Consider the following 18,404-nt stretch of genomic DNA (forward strand, 5'->3'; position numbering starts at 1 on the left):
TTCTACTATTAACACAAGCTGCGCAATTTGAAATTTAAAATGTAGGCATCTCTTTTTGGAAAAAATCTTCTCAAATTTTTAGTAATATTTTAAAATTTACTCGCAAGTCAAGTTTTACATCAGTTGAGACATTTTAACACGTAGCTCCCTAACTATACGTAGCAGAGGAATCTGTCTTATATTTCCAAAAAATAGAGTTCATAGCGGTTCTAACGATATGCATAACATTTTTCTACTATTAACACAAGCCGCGCAATTTCAATTTTAAAAAGGTACGCATTTTTTTGCTCACCCTTTAATTAGGTTATTCCAATTCTATTGATTTATTCATAATTCTATACAGGGTCCTAAGTGATTAGACAAAAGACTTAAGTGTCTCAAAAATCAGTCATGTGACGTCATCAAAAAAATGAGGGAGATGACAGGAAAAGTAAGAAAGAAAACCCCTAAAAAGAGATGGATTTTGAGACACTTTGTCCAGTTAAGAAGATTATAATTATTGTTTGAAAAGTTTTGAAACTTTTGGCTTTTAAGCCTAAGAATCATAATTCAATAAAATTACAAAAAATATTTGCTTCATCGAGTAAGAAAACGAGTCAGTCCGACAGTCTGTTTTATCAAGATTCGCTTTTGTGGATCACAGTGAGCCCAGGAATCCAATTTTGTGGAAAAATTAATAACTTCCTTATTTTTTAACCAAATCGAACAATTTTTTTTTGATTGGAAGGTTTTTATAATATCTTTTACAGAATAAACAAAATTCCCCCCTTCCCCCCTCCCAAGATGATTGGGGGGCCAAGATATCCCCCCCCCCCCAATTTGTATAATATTTATAATTCTTATCCTAACTTCCTCATTTTTCCATCAAATTCAATTATTTTTTTTTAATTGAAAGGAATTTAGAGTACTCTGTATTAAAAATACAAAATTTACCCTAAACCCCCACTGGGGCTACTGGAAAAGGGTTAAAACTCACCCCCCAAAAGTGAAAAAATAAGATATTTTTCTTCTAATTCGCTTATTTTAAAAATTATTTCTACAAAATGTATTTTGATATATATATAAGAAAAATTCCTATAACCTAAAAGTTCCCCCCCCCCCTCATCCCAAGGGGCGACAAGGGGGGCAAAACACCCCCCCCCCCCTCAAAAAAATGTTACATTTTGATACTTTGACAAATTTTTCCCTAAATTAGAATTAAATGATTTAACTAGCTTAAAATAGATGAACTACTTTATTTATTTTTTTGTGAAAATTTAGGCTGGTCTGGGCTGCCCTCCCTCCCCCACAAATTATCCGCCCCCCCCCCCCCCCCATAATTCTTTGTCTCCGGCCCGGCTGGCTGTCTCCGGCCCGGCTGGCTGTCTCATTTTCCACAAAAAAGTTAAGATCTTTCTACTAAATCTAAAGTTGATCAATTCGATTGCTGGCGGATTTTGTTTAAAATTGACCAATAGGATGACAAGAGCTGAATCTTGCCCATGGAGTATAACCAAAGGGTGCAGGAAAAAGGGAATAGCAGGCTAGCTGCTGGCAAAATTATTTTTAAAAAGAAAAAAAAACTTATTTTTTTTGTTGGGAGGGGGGAATATTTACATATCCTATATTTTTTTTTTTTTGGGGGGGGGTTAAGTCAACAAACATCCAGTCTTAATTTTAGTTATAAAAAGAAAAATTTAAGAAAATATTTTTTTTTTTTTGGGGGGGGCGATTTCTCTCTAGAGGGTGGTAGTACCCTCCTATAAAATAGGTATTAACCTTTCCAGGACTTATGTGAACCTATTTAAAGGAGAACCATATCAGTTCAGTGATTAGCAAGATCCTTTAGCACACACACATATTCGGTTTCTTTTATACAAAGATTATACCTACACTAAATTTAGCTTAATAAGGTTGCGTATGACCTTTACAAAAATATCTATAGAGGTTAAGCAACTAAGTGAAAGTTAATAAGACCAACGGGATCCTCTTATATATTGCCTAAATAATGCTAGAAATCAATCCTAAAAGTTTTCACCTCGTTGCTAAAAAGATCAAGGTATTTGAATCAGAGCTTTAAAAAATATTCAACGTGCTCTTTTTTGCATTATCACCAACTTTCTTTAATATGGATTTAAGAGGTTATTTTTATACAAAACTATTTGGTTTCTTGTTATCCAGCGTTAGAAAATTGCACGACGTTTCTGAAATGGTATTACATTACGTCCTAAGTTAATATTTGATTAAATGGCAAGTAAAATAAAAAAAAATTTAAAATAATTTTTTTGGGAGATTTTTGTATCTAAATTTTGTGAATTCCAGGGTAACAACTTCAGAAGGCCATAAAAACTTAAAATTTTTATATTTTTCATTAATTTAAAATGGCAAACCTCCTCTAATATGATGAATATTAACATGGACTTTTCAAATAATTGATTTTCTACAGTTCAATTTTTGGGCAAAATAATTTTTTCCACAAAGTTGGATTCCTGGGCTCACTGTGGATGTTGTTATTCTTGTTTTATTACCTCTTGAGGGAAAGCAAAGATGGAAACATTGATTTGGGTCCTCCAGTCATTCAGGGCCATCAGATCTGGTGGACCACCACAGGATGCAGATACAGGTGTTCCAGGTATACCTCCACTGTTATATAATAATGTTATATCTATCTATCTATCTATCTATCTATCTATCTATCTATCTATCTATCTATCTATCTATCTATCTATCTATCTATCTATCTATCTATCTATCTATCTATCTATCTATCTATTTATCTATCTATCTATCTATCTATCTATCTATCTATCTATATATCTATCTATATATCTATCTATATATCTATCTATCTATCTATCTATCTATCTATCTATCTATCTATCTATCTATCTATCTATCTATCTATCTATCTATCTATCTATCTATCTATCTGTCTATCTATCTATCTATCTATATATCTATCTATCTATCTATCTATCTATCTATCTATCTATCTATCTATCTATCTATCTATCTATCTATCTATCTATATATCTATCTATATATCTATCTATATATCTATCTATCTATCTATCTATCTATCTATCTATCTATCTATCTATCTATCTATCTATCTATCTATCTATCTATCTATCTATCTATCTATCTATCTATCTATCGATCTATCTATCTATCTATCTATCTATATATCTATCTATCTATCTATCTATCTATCTATCTATCTATCTATCTATCTATCTATAATACACAGTATAATAATATCTATATATCTTTAAGAAAACTTCTATATAGGATACTTTCCATTACATCTGAAGGCAAAGCCCCTAGAGGCCTGGGGCAAAGCAGCTAGTAGTTAATATATTACCTAATATAAAGAGATTGTCTTGACTCCCTATGGTTATTGATATGATGGTTAGTGTGATTGCGGTGAATTACCGATCCTGACTGACTGCCCATCTCTGCCGCCGGTCCAGCAAAACTAAATTAAACAAGACAAGTTTGTTAATATCCATACAAAAAATTTAAATCTCAGGAAAATATGAATAGCTATTAAGAAAGAAATTTCAAGTGAAACGCCACAATCGAGAAATTGAAATCTGAAATAAAAATAAGCGAAACAAATCAAACAGCTCTTAAGATGATTTAAAAGTAAACAAGGATGACAAACTCTATAAAAGCGAAGCACAGGAATGGTAGGAAAAACGGACATGAACACTTATATAGTGTCAGAACTGAGTAATCAGAATATAAATGTATAAGAGTCAAAGCAAAATTTAAGTAAATTTGCTAAAAGTCTGCTTGATACAATACAATGTTTATGGACATACCTACATTTTTAGGATTATATAGTTGATTCGCTTATACTATCGTACTTTGTTGTTCCAGGAATCATTATACCAAAAATCAGATCAATCAGATTGTTTGATCACATAACGTACAGACATTCTGGTAATGATTATATAGTTGCTACGCTTTCTAGGACAATTCTAACATTCCTAAATAAACTAAAAAAGCTATCCGTTCCGGACCGACCCTATTTATAGAAAATCTTCGCTTTAAAAATTATCTTGCAAATTAAGATAATACAAATCTTGCACTCAACAGACAACAATCGCTTTTCCCCTTTGATTGCAGGACATTTTTTGGAAGTCCTAACTTTGTATTTGACTGATTTGTGCCAAGGTATTCCTCCTACTTTTGATATCATTAACTCATTTAACTAAGGGATAAGAGAATAGCCGATAAATCTATGTACATCCACAATGATGATACATAAAAGTACATCTTCTGTAGATTACAATTAGTGATTGAAACGTTTATTGTTCAACTTTATGAGCCAGCCAATCAAAATCCAATAAAAGTTCCCAAATATGTTAAACCAACGAATAAGAAAACGTTATTATAAAACTTTGGGGACTAGTGTAATAAACAGCCCAATGTCCCCTCTTTCCCTGAGCAATAGGTACTATTTTACTCTTACCTGAAATGTCTGTTATTATCCCCGCTAGCATGATGTTGCTTGTAGCTGCGGCCATCACTAAAGTCAGTAGGAGATAGGACACTAAAATATAAATATTATCCCCGCTAGCATGATGTTGCTTGTAGCTGCGGCCATCACTAAAGTCAGTAGGAGATAGGACACTAAAATATAAATATTATCCCCGCTAGCATGATGTTGCTTGTAGCTGCGGCCATCACTAAAGTCAGTAGGAGATAGGGCACTGAAATATAAATATTATCTATAATTTTTTAAAGAAAGATTATAATAGATAGCTAGATAGATTGATAAATAGATCGAGACGTTAGAAAAGAAAAAGAGAGAAAGAGAAGAAAACGAAAGAGACATAGAGTGAGAAAAAAAAGAAAAGGGAGAAAGTGAAATAGATAAATAATCATAGTGAGAGAAAGAAAAGAATACAAAAAAAGAAAGGGGAGAGATAGATAGATTGATAGAAATAAATACAGATACAGATAGATAGATACGTGGATATACAGAGTTATAGAGAAAAAAAGCAAAGATAGAGTAGAAAATAAAAAAAACATTTTATAAAAAAGATTTAAACATATACTCAGCAATTTCAAATTTTACCAACAAGAAAAATATTATTTAAAGAGCAAAAATCAAATAACAAAATTCACCAATAAGAATTTTTAAAGTCAAAGTTAAAAGCTCAATGAAACAATCTTAGTTTTGCGTTTAATAAAGGTGGTTATTGTTGACAATTTGATATATATTGTAATATTTCCGGGAAAGAAAGGGTTGAGGATTAATAAGGAAGGGAGGGGAAATTGAACCGTAAATTACACAGGATTCCAAAGTTTTTTAGGGACGCCACCTTATTCGTTGGCTTAAAAACTTTGGGAACTCTAATTGACCTGTGATTGGTTGCTTCTTACTAGCAGTGTCCAAACTTTTCCCCCAATAACTTTGAAATGCAGATGGATATATTATTGGGTAGGTATATACATTTATTGTCCGTTGTATTCTGCTTTAAAATCCCTGGATCATTATTGATCATTATGAAATTCTGAAAATCTGTAGAGAATCTTCGCTCCTGGGGATAAAAATGAAAAAAGGACAACACAACCCAAAAACAAAATTCTTTCCACTTTTTACTGCAAATTGAATTGAGATTGTTCACTTTGCTACACAGAAAAAGGAATTGGTATGAAGGTTTTCCTGAATATTCAAAGATCCTAATGGAACAGACGACTGACAATAAAGAAGGAAATTTTTTAGTGTTATTTTTTTAAGTTTGGTAATAGGTTGTAATCAAACTGTTCTTACTTATTGACCATTTTATATCAATGCGTTTGGTTATAATTAAGAAAATGTTGACTTAATAAGAGCATTTGACTGCAAATCCAACACTCATCTTCTCAGAATGGCGCGAAAAAGATGACATACATATATTCAATATGTTGATACGCACAATTAGAATATTAGGCTATAGTCCCTTTCGTGGCAACGCCCCTAAAGAAGCGTTTCTTCGCAATTTTACAGTATCTGCTCTCCCATTTCTAGCCCATGCGGGGGGCTCTAACCCTGCGGGGCCAATTGCCTATCCGTGCGGGGCAATCGCCTAACCCAATATAACCTAACCTAACCTATACCCGAATATTAAGCAGAATAAACTGTTGAAAAGATTAGAATCTTCTAGTTTGGAATCGACCAAACAATTCTCATATAAACTGACCAAAACAATTTTTAACCAACGAATAAAATAAAGTGGTTATAAAACTTTCGGACGGACGAACAGACATCGCTCTAATTAAAATATTTAAAAACATCATAGATTTTAAATTATTGAGGTAAATGTGCTACATATTTCAGTATTAACCATCTTAACCTTATTTAACTATTCCTTGATTTCAGAAGCTTTGTAGACTAAATTTAATTTCACTAAATAATGAAGGGAGTGAGGTAGAAAGCAGGGAGGGAGGAGACATTGGATTGTTTATACCACCAAATTTTTAATAATGTTTTCTTATTTGTTGTCTTTTATTGCATTTTGATTGGTTGGTTCATTAAATTGAGTGTTAAAATGTGTCACCCAGTAATTTTGATCTATAGAAGATGTAATTTTGAGTATCACAATCGGGGATATAAATTGGTCATTGTCTTATCCTTTTAGATCCTTGGGTAGAAAGAGTAAGTTAATAAAGACAAAGATAGAAAGAGACATCTAGTTTATTTATACAAAGACAAACTTTATTATATTATATATCGCATCGTATCATAGACACTTTCCTGCGGATAATAAAATGAAACATTATAGGATTAATTAAATTTTTGTTATATATTATATACTGCAAATAAATAACCTTACTACAGTTAACACAACAACTTAAGGAGGGAGGGGACAGTGGACTTTAAATCATACTGCTCGTTGGATTTAAAAACTTTTGGAACTTTTATTAGATCTCGATTGAGTTTAAATCAATTCAATGTCCATTGTCTTATCACTGTCTACATCTAAATTACTTACTTGGGACTGAGGGTCATTTGTGATGAAATAGATCTGGATTTTGTTAGCCCATGTCCTAGAAACAATAAAAAATAAAAATGCGACCTTTGACCTTGAAGAAACTATAATATACGGCAAAGACTCCAGCTTTCAATATTGTCTCCTTTTTGGAATTATTTGAAAATTAATTGGATAAATTTTCATTACCATTAAACCAAAACTTTTAGGTTTAGATCAGGAATAGGTTTAGATTGAAAAATATGAAGTGATTGTTTTTTTAAAGATTTTGCTAACCTCTGATCCGAGTTTTTATTAGATAATAAGTGAAAGCTTAGGTTCTGGGGTGGTTTTAGGCTATATGTCTGCAACTATACTTCAAATAGTTCTAGTTTATATTATACCTTGTTGTTTATTGCTGCCCCCGAAAGTTATTGTCAGTCCTGTTCTATTCAGCACAATATTGTCCTGCTGGGCACTTGTAACTGGGTATCTTTCCTAGATAGATAGATATATAGATAGATTATCAGTACTGTTCTATTCAGCACAATATTGTCCTGCTGGGCACTTGTTACTGGGTATCTTTCCTAAATAGATAGATAGATAGATAGATTATCAGTACTGTTCTATTCAGCACAATATTGTCCTGCTGGGCACTTGTTACTGGGTATCTTTCCTAAATAGATAGATAAATAGATAGATTGATTATCAGTACTGTTCTATTCAGAACAATATTATCCTGCTAGGCACTTGTTACTGGGTATCTTTCCTAGATAGATAGATAGATTGATTGTCAGTACTGTTCTATTCAGCACAATATTGTCCTGCTGGGCACTTGTTACTGGGTATCTTTCCTAGATAGATAGATAGATAGATAGATAGATAGATAGATTATCAGTACTGTTCTATTCAGCACAATATTGTCCTGCTGGGCACTTGTTACTGGGTATCTTTCCTAGATAGATATATAGATAGATTAACAGTACTGTTCTATTCAGCACAATATTGTCTTGCTGGGCACTTGTTACTGGATATCTTTCCTAGATAGATAGATAGATAGATATATAGATAGATTATCAGTACTGTTCTATTCAGCACAATATTGTCCTGCTGGGCACTTGTTACTGGGTATCTTTCCTAGATAGATAAATATATAGATATATTATCAGTACTGTTCAATTCAAACCAATATTGTCCTGCTGGGCACTTGTAACTGGGTATCTTTCCTAGATAGATAGATAGATACATAACAAGATAGATCTGTGGTCCACCAGATCTGATGGATAGGTAGATATAATATCAGTGCTAAACTATTGAAAAGAAAGTTGTCTTGCAAGATAGAGAGATACATTGCAAGATAGATTGATTTATTGATTAATTGATGAATTGATCAAAAGATTTATTGATAGAGTGCAGTGTGCAATATAATACAAAAAAATTATGTGACAAAGCATTTTACCCTTAATTCATACAAAGACACACCAGCAGTAGGAAGGATTTTTACCGTCTTATGTGGCATTCAACTTTGCATTAACAACTTAATTACCTTGTTAGCAAAATCAAAAGATTTCGACATCTGAAGGGGAGCAAACTCTTTAGCGGAAGGATTCAGCTGGTTGTTTACACTGTTTGCTGGAGGCCTTAAAATACAATTTGAATAATTATTAAGGTTTAAATCTAAGAGACAATTATAACATGGCATATTTAATACGGTTAAGGATTGTATAAAAAATTACCAAATTTTATATGCAACAAGTAATAGAGGTAAACCAGAGCGGGTTAGGGGACATTGGCCTGTTTATTACACTAGTCCCCAGAGTTTTACAACGACGTTTTCTTATTCATTGGCTCAACAACTTTGGGCACTTTTACTGAATATTGATTGGTTTGTTCAATAATTTGAGTGTCCAAATGTATCAACCACTAAAAGTAATCTACATAATGAGTAATCTTAAGGACGTACATCATATTTTCAACCATTGTCTTATCCCTTTAGATTCCTGGTTAAAGCAGAAAACTGTAGAGTGTAAAAAATATAAAAACTAAACCTGTAAAGTTCTCTGGATGGTTTCATCCTTGCTCCGCTACTCTTTGAACTGTCTCTATGCTAAAATAATATATTTATGTACGGGTAAATTCAGGGTAATACTGGTTTTGGGGATGTTATTAACGGAAAATGGATATTAAAAGGAACAATAAAGGAAGGAGTCGTATAGATATTATAAAGATTATCACCAGTTTTGTTAGAACATCCCCCCCCCCCCCCGAGGGGCTGAATAACTGGGTTTTAATCTTACATTTTTTTTATTTTAATAACCGAGGGAAACTGTCTATAATACTATGAGATAAATAACATTATTGTAGTTTTCTAGGATGAAGGGGACATTGGACTGTTAACAAAAACCGGTACTCAAAGTTTTATTCCCACATTATATCATTCATTGACTCAAAGACTTTGGGTACCATTATAGAATTACGATTAGTAAATTCCAAACTTAAAGTGTCAAATTTTAATCTACAGAAAAGGTAATATTGTTCATTATTAATTTATCGTTAATTGTCGTATCCCTTAGGTTTTTTTTATTATAAATGTCTTTTGGTGATTTTATGCACTATTCTGATCTCCTTCCTCCCTTCTAGAGGCTAGTGGCGAAGCAAAAAAAATACAGTACAAATACAAAATTAAATGTATTTAAATGCTTCTAGACTTAAAAGAAAAATATCAGATGAGTAGAAATAAGCTTCCAACTTCAAATTGTACAATAACATACTTTAATTGGTACCAATTTTGAATATAATCTACTAGAGGCTACGCCCCTAGAGGCCTCTAGTGGCACTTTAAATGTTATTTTCTTTATTTCATGTATTTTTTTTGTCTAAGTTGCGTTCAAGTCTCTAGGTAAATTTTTGTTATATTTACCTTTTTGTTATTTCTCTAAGGAGGGTGGTGTTACCCGCCCCCAAAATAGTTATAAACCTTCCCGGGACCTATTAGAAGCTACCCTGCTAAGAAGAACCCGATCGGTTCAGCGGTTAGCGAGATCCTTCGGTACAAGCATACAAACACACAAACAGACATCCTGTTACTTTATTATAAGGATACAAACATTTTTTTTATCCAAACCCAAATATCCCTTTTAAATAAATAATTTATCTATGAAATTTCAGGGGAGGCCAGGCACAATCTATCTCCCAATGCCCTATCTTTGAATTCCTGATAAAATTGCAAAAGATAAGCAATGCAAATTGTGTCTATAAATGCGGAAGTCGCAATTACCAGGAATCTAAATGAATAAGACAATGACCGATAAACTGATGTACAACCCAATGATGCTACACAAAATTTCTATTTCTGTAGATTGCAATTAGTGGTTTAACTTTATGAACCAATTAATCAAAATTTAATAAAAGTCCCCGATGTTGTTAAGCCAACGCATAAGCAAACGTTATTATTTAGCCCAATGTCCGGGGTGCTGCCACTTTTACCACTAGCAAAAGTACAGCCACTGTGTTTTTGACAAATATTGGGTGTTTTTTTGTCAATTTCGTTTTTAGCTGTATTTTTTGCAATATTTTTTATCCACTGTCAAAATTACACCTTTCCGCTGTCATAAACACAGTTTTACTGTCAAGTTCACACCCATGAAATTAAAGTATGCTGTCAAATTCACAGTTTTGATGACAAAAATACACCTATTTTTAAATTGATATTAATTATAAATAAACTTAGTTTAGGTTTTAGTTTATTGAGAGTAGAAAAAAATATTTGAGGGGTGATTCTTTTAAAGACAAATTTTCATTGACTGGAACCCCAAGGTAGTCATTAAAATCATTTTTTCAAAATGGAATTACATCTGCTATACTGGGGCCAACATTAATAAAAAAATTGTTAAAACCTTCACAAATATCTTGAGAGTTTTCATAAGATCTGTTATCATATGTAAAAAGATTTGGGATAGAATATATTTTTTTATTCTTGATTAATTGTAGACCAAGTTTTTTCATGTTAGACAAAAATTCATTGAATTTAGAAAAATATTACTCTTTTTTGGCTTTCCTAACTGCAGATTTATAAATATTAATTGCAATGACAAATTTTCTATTGCTATCAACGGTTTTATCCTTAAATTTTTGTCTTAATAACATTTCTTTTTTCTTTCTTAGGTTTAGTAAAGCTGGTGACATCCAGGGATTTTGGGGGATAACTCTTTTGTTGGGTTTTAAAGTTTTAAAAGGGAAAATTTTTCAAAGTTTTCATTGATAACATTAGAAAAGTTTTCAAATGCACTCTCTGGATTACTTGAAATTAATTCTATATCATTATCAAAGCCCTATAATAACAGATAAGTTAAAAAGTGCCAATTTGGAAAAAAATTTTATAAGTTATACTATTTAACCCCAAATAGTAAACTTGTTTAGCATATAGTAAAAGATTATTGACATACAATAGAGATAAAGTGTAGAGTATTATACATATATTAGATTTGATATCAGAGAATGATCTTTAAATTTAGATTCTATTTAATTCTTTTTCACATATTTTGGCTTTGTATCAGATTAAACACCAACATGTTAAGGCAGTTAGCTGTCGATATCACTTATGGTGTAAGTAAACATTTATTTTTACTTTTCGTATAATAAGTTAACCACACAAGTTTTTTACCTTCCTTGACGGTCATGTTAATGTCACCATTTTTCTATATGTAATAGATGTATTAAATATTATGGATAAATAAGTAGGTATGAATTTATTAGATGTATATTTGTCAATATGTAGGTGTATAATTGACAAATAATAAATTTAATAGATGTATTTTTGTCAATATGTAGGTGTATAATTGACAGCAAAACTGTGAATATGCCAGTGCAATAACTGTATTTTTGTCATACCCCCTAAAAACAAAGGTGTGAATTTGACAGTAAAACTGTGTTTATGACAGCAAATCACTGTGTTTATGACAGTAATAGCACTGTATTTTTGCTAGTGGTAAATCTGCCATGTACCCCAATGTCCGATCTCCCCCCAGAGCAATTACAAGATTCTTTACTTAATTCTATTCTCAAAGAAAACCAAGGACAAATAAAACCGTAATTTTTAAAAATAAATTGCAAGTATTTTAAACAGTTTTGATAAGCAAAATTACTCCTTTTGCGTTTAGAATTACAGATGGAAAAGTTTGAATACTGCTTGTTTATACATAGTATTATAAACAGCTTTCCGCGGATATAGAATGTACAATTATAAAATTAAAACCAGTTTTTTTGGCCCCGAGGTGCCGAGGTACATTTTATGTTCGTAGAAAGCTGGATATAATACGATGCTAGACATAGTTTAGTTTTTTCGTATGGATGGGAACAGGTTTCTATCCACCGGATTCGAATGAATACGAGAAAAAGTTTTTAAGACATTAAATGAGATAATGTGTTTTTGAAACCAGTATAATTTAAACCATTTCGTGTACTCTCATGGAATTTATGGTTACTTTTTTTCTATTCTTTTACTGTATAACAGTTTAATGTTTGATTTTAAATTATATTTCATTTACTTCTCTTTTTTGTATTTCGCTGTTTAATTCAAAAATTTTAAGATGCTAATTTTAAAAAAATCCTGTGATCTAAAATTTTAAATATATCAATGATGTACACAGAAAATGAATGCAGATATTTGAGAAAAAAAATATATTTAATTCTAATTAAGGAATAAGAGGAAAAGTATATTTGTCTACTTTCTCATTGTTAACTTTAGGTCATGTTAGGTTAGATCGTATTGGTTACAGGGTTTGTCTGCAGGGTTAGACATTCTATTTATTTTCAGTCAGCACCTGATTCTAATAATAAAAAGGGGAGAAAAATAAGCTTAAACAGTTAGGGATTTGAAACCAACTTGAAGTAGCAGAAATCAATTCATATCTGTTTGTTGCTTTTTAAGGTTATAAATTCATCAAAATAAGTAGAAATTTTTAGACTCTTTGCTTATAACTTTATCTTTTCCATCTAATCACTCTCTCTAAATTTAATCTTAAAAAAGAAAAATTACAGTTTTTCCCTTTTAAACGCTTGAAATTCTAAAATTCTTAACATTGTAAATATGTCTAATTAAATTGTTCATCTTCAAATCTTTAAAATAAAAGAGAGAGGAATTAGAGACAGTAATTTTCTGGGATCAGGAAGAAAAAAATCTTTTACACATCAATTAATTAATGCATTTTAATTTGTGTTTAAAAGGTTCAAAAGTAACTTAAATTGGAGAATTCTGAAATTGGTAGGAAATAACAACAATAGTATTTCTGAGTATGTATGATGTAACTTTTATATAAATGTGCTTTTTTGTAACGACACAGGATATAAATGACTAATGTGTGATATACTGATCTTACTGAACAAATAAGAGTAGTGGGGCAGTGAATTAGCAACTTGTTTTAACCGTGTATCAAATTTTTTTTGCGTATTTCAGGCTAAACTTAGGTTAAAACTGGTTTTTGAAATGTAAATAAAGAGATTTTGGGATTTAAATAAAGAGATTTTTTACAGGGTGGTGTTTGCCAGAATCTTTTAAACTTGTCTCTGGTGCTAGAATCATTGTAACTTTCCTCTGGTAAAGTAAAATTAAATTCAGGACATTTTCAAATCATTTTCTTTCATGCTATAAATTCTCATATTTAAGTTCTCCATATGGTAGCTGGTATAAATATTAGACGAAAACAAGGTTGAAAATTCATTGTCTAGATATGAGCCTTGTCAATGGGAACAATCTCTATATCTATCTTTCTTTTTATCTATCTACCTGACTAGGATTGATGGAACTAGATGTGCTGTGATGGTGGGAACCATATATCTACCTGGCTATGAGAGATGTAACTAGAATAGCTATGATAGTGTGTACTATCTATCAATCTTCCTGGCTAGGAGAGATGGAACTAGATGAGCTATGATGGTGGGAACTCTCTATCTATCTACCTGGCTAGGAGAGATGGAACTAAAATAGCTATGATAGTGTGAAATATCTATCTATCTACCTGACTAGGATTGACGGAACTAGATGAGCTATGATAATGGGAACTATCTATCTACCTGGCTATGAGAGATGTAACTAGAATAGCTATGATAGTGTGAACTATCTATCAATCTACCTGGCTAGGAGAGATGGAACTAGATGAGCTATGATGGTGGGAACTATCTATCTATCTACCTGGCTAGGAGAGATGGAACTAGTTGAGTTATGATGGTGGGAACTATCCATCTATTTATCTATCTACCTGGCTAGGAGCGATAGAGATAGATGAGCTATGATGGTGGGAACTATTAATCTATCTATCTATCTATCAATATATGGATCTATCTATCTATCAATGTATGTATCTATCTATCTAACTGGCTAGGAGAGATGGAACCAGATGATGGAACTATCTATCTATCTATATATGTATCTATCTATCTATCTACCTGGCTAGGAGAGATGGAACTAGATGAGCTATGATGGTGGGAACGTTGTTTTACTCCTTCTTCGTACGCCCCACTGTTTAAGTTAAATATTCATATTCTTGTTCAAATTAAAAGAATTTTTTTAAAAATCAGAGATCTCAAGGAAAACTATAAGGGACGATGTACCTTCCCAATGATGATAAACATAATTACTGAAGAATACTTTTATTAGTTAAAACCAACAAACTAAAATTCAATTTATATATTTAAGATAATATGATTTTAAAACTTTGGGTGGCATACTTTACCGATCAATTTCTCCCCTCTACTCTGATTGAATTTTAATTGGTTGGTTCTAAACAAGTAATGTCCAATCTTCTCAAACAATAAGCTTAAAGAAGGCTTAATTATGTTCGTCAATTTATCACAAATTGTCTTATCCCTTAAGATCCCTGCATCTTTCCTAAACAAGGATGACAACATAAAAGCGAAGCTCTGAAACGATATAACAGACGAACATTAAATGTTTGAAATGTACGTACGGACATTCTAGTAACGATTATAGAGTTGTTACGCTTTCTAAATCGTACCTAATTTCTGCAGAAACCATCAAGCAGAGTTTGAAATCGATAGAACAATTCTAACTTGCCTAAATTAACGAAAAAGGCTAACCGTTACGTACGGACGGCCGTACGGACCGACTCTAATTATAGAAAAGCTTCTCTTTTAAAACTTTGTATCTATTTCAGATGAACTGAATTTAGTTTCCGAAAGTGTGCGTAGCTTCCGCGTCATATCTCAATAATTGCTACTAGCTAAAAAAGCTTCAAACTTAAAAGAAAATCAAAATTTGAAAAATTAAAATTTTGAATGTATAATGTATAAATCGTTAATACATTAAATCGCATTTCCATTTGACCGAAGTCGCTGAAAATAGGGTCTGCAATAATTGGGTTATCTGCTGTACACTTTAGGAAACTAAGGCTTGAATAGGAAATCCATTTCAGCTGATCCTATTTCAAATAAATATTTTTCCTGGTATTGTTATTATCATAACCACTTACGTCAGTAGACATTCTAAATACAATGGATTTATTAATACTTGGATCTTACACTAGATTTTCACGTTCTTTAACAAATTGAAACTTGTAGCTGACTTAATAATTCTCCCATCCACCCTTTTTAACCCTCTTCTCCCCTTCCTACTGGATGAACGTGACCAATATGTGATGTCTATGTTGGCATCATAAATTGACAACACTTTTCCCTAATCATAATATCCATATACATATCCTGTATTCATTCTAAAATACATAAAAATATTATCATATTTTTAAAATGGAGTTGCTTATACACGTGCTTAGTTTCATTATATCATAAACTTAACCCTTAACGGTCGGGGGGGGGGGGGGGGTCCAGTTTTTGCTATCTCAATTTCTGTGTGTGAAAGATAGAGGGCTATAAATCAGTGACTTTTTAGTATGGGTAATACTATGATACATAACTAAGAGTTGGAAATTTTTTAATAACTCCATCCTAGCAGGCACTGATAATCCCCCCAAATGATAAATGTGGGGCACGGAGCCCGACTGTTAAGGGTTAAAAATATTTTTGTTCTTTAGAATTTCATAATATCAGAATTGGTAAAACCGCCGTCAGTTGAGAATAAAAAATTCCCGCTTTTTCTAATAGTCATTAAATTTATGGTCTTTAACAACCAAAAACGAGACAGAAAAGAACACGATCTTTTTGAGTTAACTAATAACTATCTAATTATCTAACTTACTTTCGTTTTCGGTGTTTCTCGTCTTTTCGTTCGTAATTCTCGTATCGCCCCTTGTTTTCTGGATCTAACTCCTCATCTAATATGTAATAAAATATTAATATTAATAATTGTTTTATTTGTAAACGATTAATTTAGATTAAACAAGAATTACACAATCCATTAAAGCTTAGCTCTGAAACGGTAGGACAAATACACTTGTAGAGTGTATTCTTGTACTTGATTAGGTATAGAGATGCTTCGTTAATAATATTTTATACGAATGAATTGAGATCCGTATTCCAAAAATCAGATTAAAAACGATAATTTTATCATGCAAAAATTTGTTGTCAAAAGAGTAAAATAATTCAGGAGGTAAAATTAAACGAGTTAACCGTTCCGAACGAACCGATTTTAATCATAAAAAAGCTTCGCTTTTAAAAATAAATTTGCCCATGGAATAAAGGTTAGGTTAAATTATATATTGAATACTGGTATAGTTATATTCAAAACTAAAATATCAGACGTCTATCTTGATAATCAGCCGAGAAAATCACATTAACTTCATAAAGTTAGGTAACGACTGACGAACAAACAAAGTTAATTATAGAGTATTTTCGCTACTAACAAACAATTTTTAGAACTCACAGCTTCAAACGTTTACGAGATCTTACCGGACAAACAAAATTCGGGTATAGTGCCTTTAGTGGCAACGCCTCTTAAGGGGCGTTTTGTCGTATTTTTACAATGGCTTTTGATAGGTTATTCCAGGTTAGGTTAGGTGATTGCCCCGTAGGGTTAGGCAATTTTCTCCACAGGGTTAGAGCCCCCCCCCCCGCAGGGACTAGAAATGGGAGAAAAGCTATTGGGCAAATACGAAGAAACGCCCATTAACAGGCGTTGCCAGCCACGAAAGGGACTTTACCCCGAAATTTGTATTACTTAATACTATATGATGCACAAGCAAATATCCAAAATTAACTAGACACTAAAGTCAGAACTTTTACTTAAAAAGATGGATATAGTAGATTTTTTAAAGAAGCGTAGCAACTCTATACGTTTTTATGTCTCTCTGTCTTTCTATATTGCTATGGTGGCTTTATGTTTATTTGATGATTTTAAGTCATTTAACAACTAAACTCGAAATAAATGAATAAATAAAATTTAAACTACACTTGTATCATACTACTATTTCACTACAAATATAACTTTTAAAAATTCTCACCTAACGCTGAAAGAGGGTGAGGGGATGTTTGTTTTTGGAGGGGGGTTAGTGTAGTTTTAGATAATCTACACTAAGATGTTACAGTGAGTCACTTGGGAGTCACTTTACTGCACTGATTTAGGTGATAATTACATAGTTCTAAGGACCTTATCAATCATGTAAATCACATTAAATTGTTGTAAGTGAGGATGATATGCTAGTGTGATTTGTTAAAAGTTTTCTACTCTAGAAATCCTCTAATCTCACATGCAGTCTCTCTCTTTCTCTCTCTCTCTCTCTCTCTCTCTCTTTCTTTCTTACTTTCTCACAGGGAATTAAGGGATAAGACAATGGACGATAATTTGATGTACATCCCATTCTTAAAAGATGATTTAATAAGTATTCTTAATTATTGGTTTCAAAATTTATATAACTTTACAATCAAAAATTAATAAAGGGTTAACCCAAAGTTTTTAAGCCAACGAATAAGAAAACAACTTTATAAAACTTTGGGTACCAGTGAAATTCACAGTCCAATGTTCCATCCCTCCCTGCTTTCTCAAGACTTCCTCTTTCCATGGACAAAGGAAGTTTTAAGTTGTAATATTAGAAGCGTAGCATAAACAAAGATATAAAGTCTTTACAGGTGAGAACGTCCATACATGGTATTTTTGAAAATTATTAAAAATTTTAAAGACATTTTAATTGTTGTCTAACAGATTTTTATTTTTCAGGCATCGTTTTCATAAATTTTTTCATCCTAAATGATTAAAAATTTGTTGGTCCCTATCGTTGCAACGCCTCTTAAAGGGCGTTTCTTCGTATTTTCAAAATAGCTCTTCTGCTATTTCTAGCCACTGAGGGGGGCTCTAACACTGCGGGGCCAATTGCCAAACCTTGTGGGGCAACCACCTAACCCAATATAAGCTAACCTAAACTAAAATAACATATTAAAATCCATTTTGAAAATATGACGAATCGCCCCTTAAGAGGCGTTGCCACGAAAGGGACTATACCCAAATTTGTTTATGTAATACACAAAAATATCATATTATATTAGTTATTGTTGAAA

At 32.0% G+C, this 18,404-nt stretch overlaps 1 protein-coding gene across 1 annotated transcript in view; it reads right to left on the minus strand.

Moving 5' to 3' along the window:
• The window catches only part of LOC145325800 (uncharacterized), a 39,058-nt gene extending 21,638 nt beyond the window's left edge, over nt 1-17,420 (minus strand). The window contains exons 1-11 of the mRNA XM_080168761.1: nt 17,354-17,420; nt 16,153-16,228; nt 15,402-15,443; nt 14,388-14,460; nt 8,993-9,051; nt 8,491-8,584; nt 7,349-7,442; nt 6,969-7,023; nt 4,460-4,540; nt 3,344-3,457; nt 2,508-2,625 (exon numbers count right to left, since the gene is read on the minus strand). Coding sequence (XP_080024887.1) covers nt 2,508-2,625; nt 3,344-3,457; nt 4,460-4,540; nt 6,969-7,023; nt 7,349-7,442; nt 8,491-8,584; nt 8,993-9,051; nt 14,388-14,460; nt 15,402-15,442 — 729 coding nt within the window. The 5' untranslated portion in view covers nt 15,443; nt 16,153-16,228; nt 17,354-17,420. The remainder of the gene's footprint in view (nt 1-2,507; nt 2,626-3,343; nt 3,458-4,459; nt 4,541-6,968; nt 7,024-7,348; nt 7,443-8,490; nt 8,585-8,992; nt 9,052-14,387; nt 14,461-15,401; nt 15,444-16,152; nt 16,229-17,353) is intronic.
• Between the last annotated feature and the right edge of the window lie 984 nt (nt 17,421-18,404).

This window comes from Acartia tonsa, chromosome 8, assembly GCF_053477335.1.
Source record: "Acartia tonsa isolate MP-2025a chromosome 8, ASM5347733v1, whole genome shotgun sequence".
NCBI lineage: Eukaryota > Metazoa > Arthropoda > Copepoda > Calanoida > Acartiidae > Acartia > Acartia tonsa.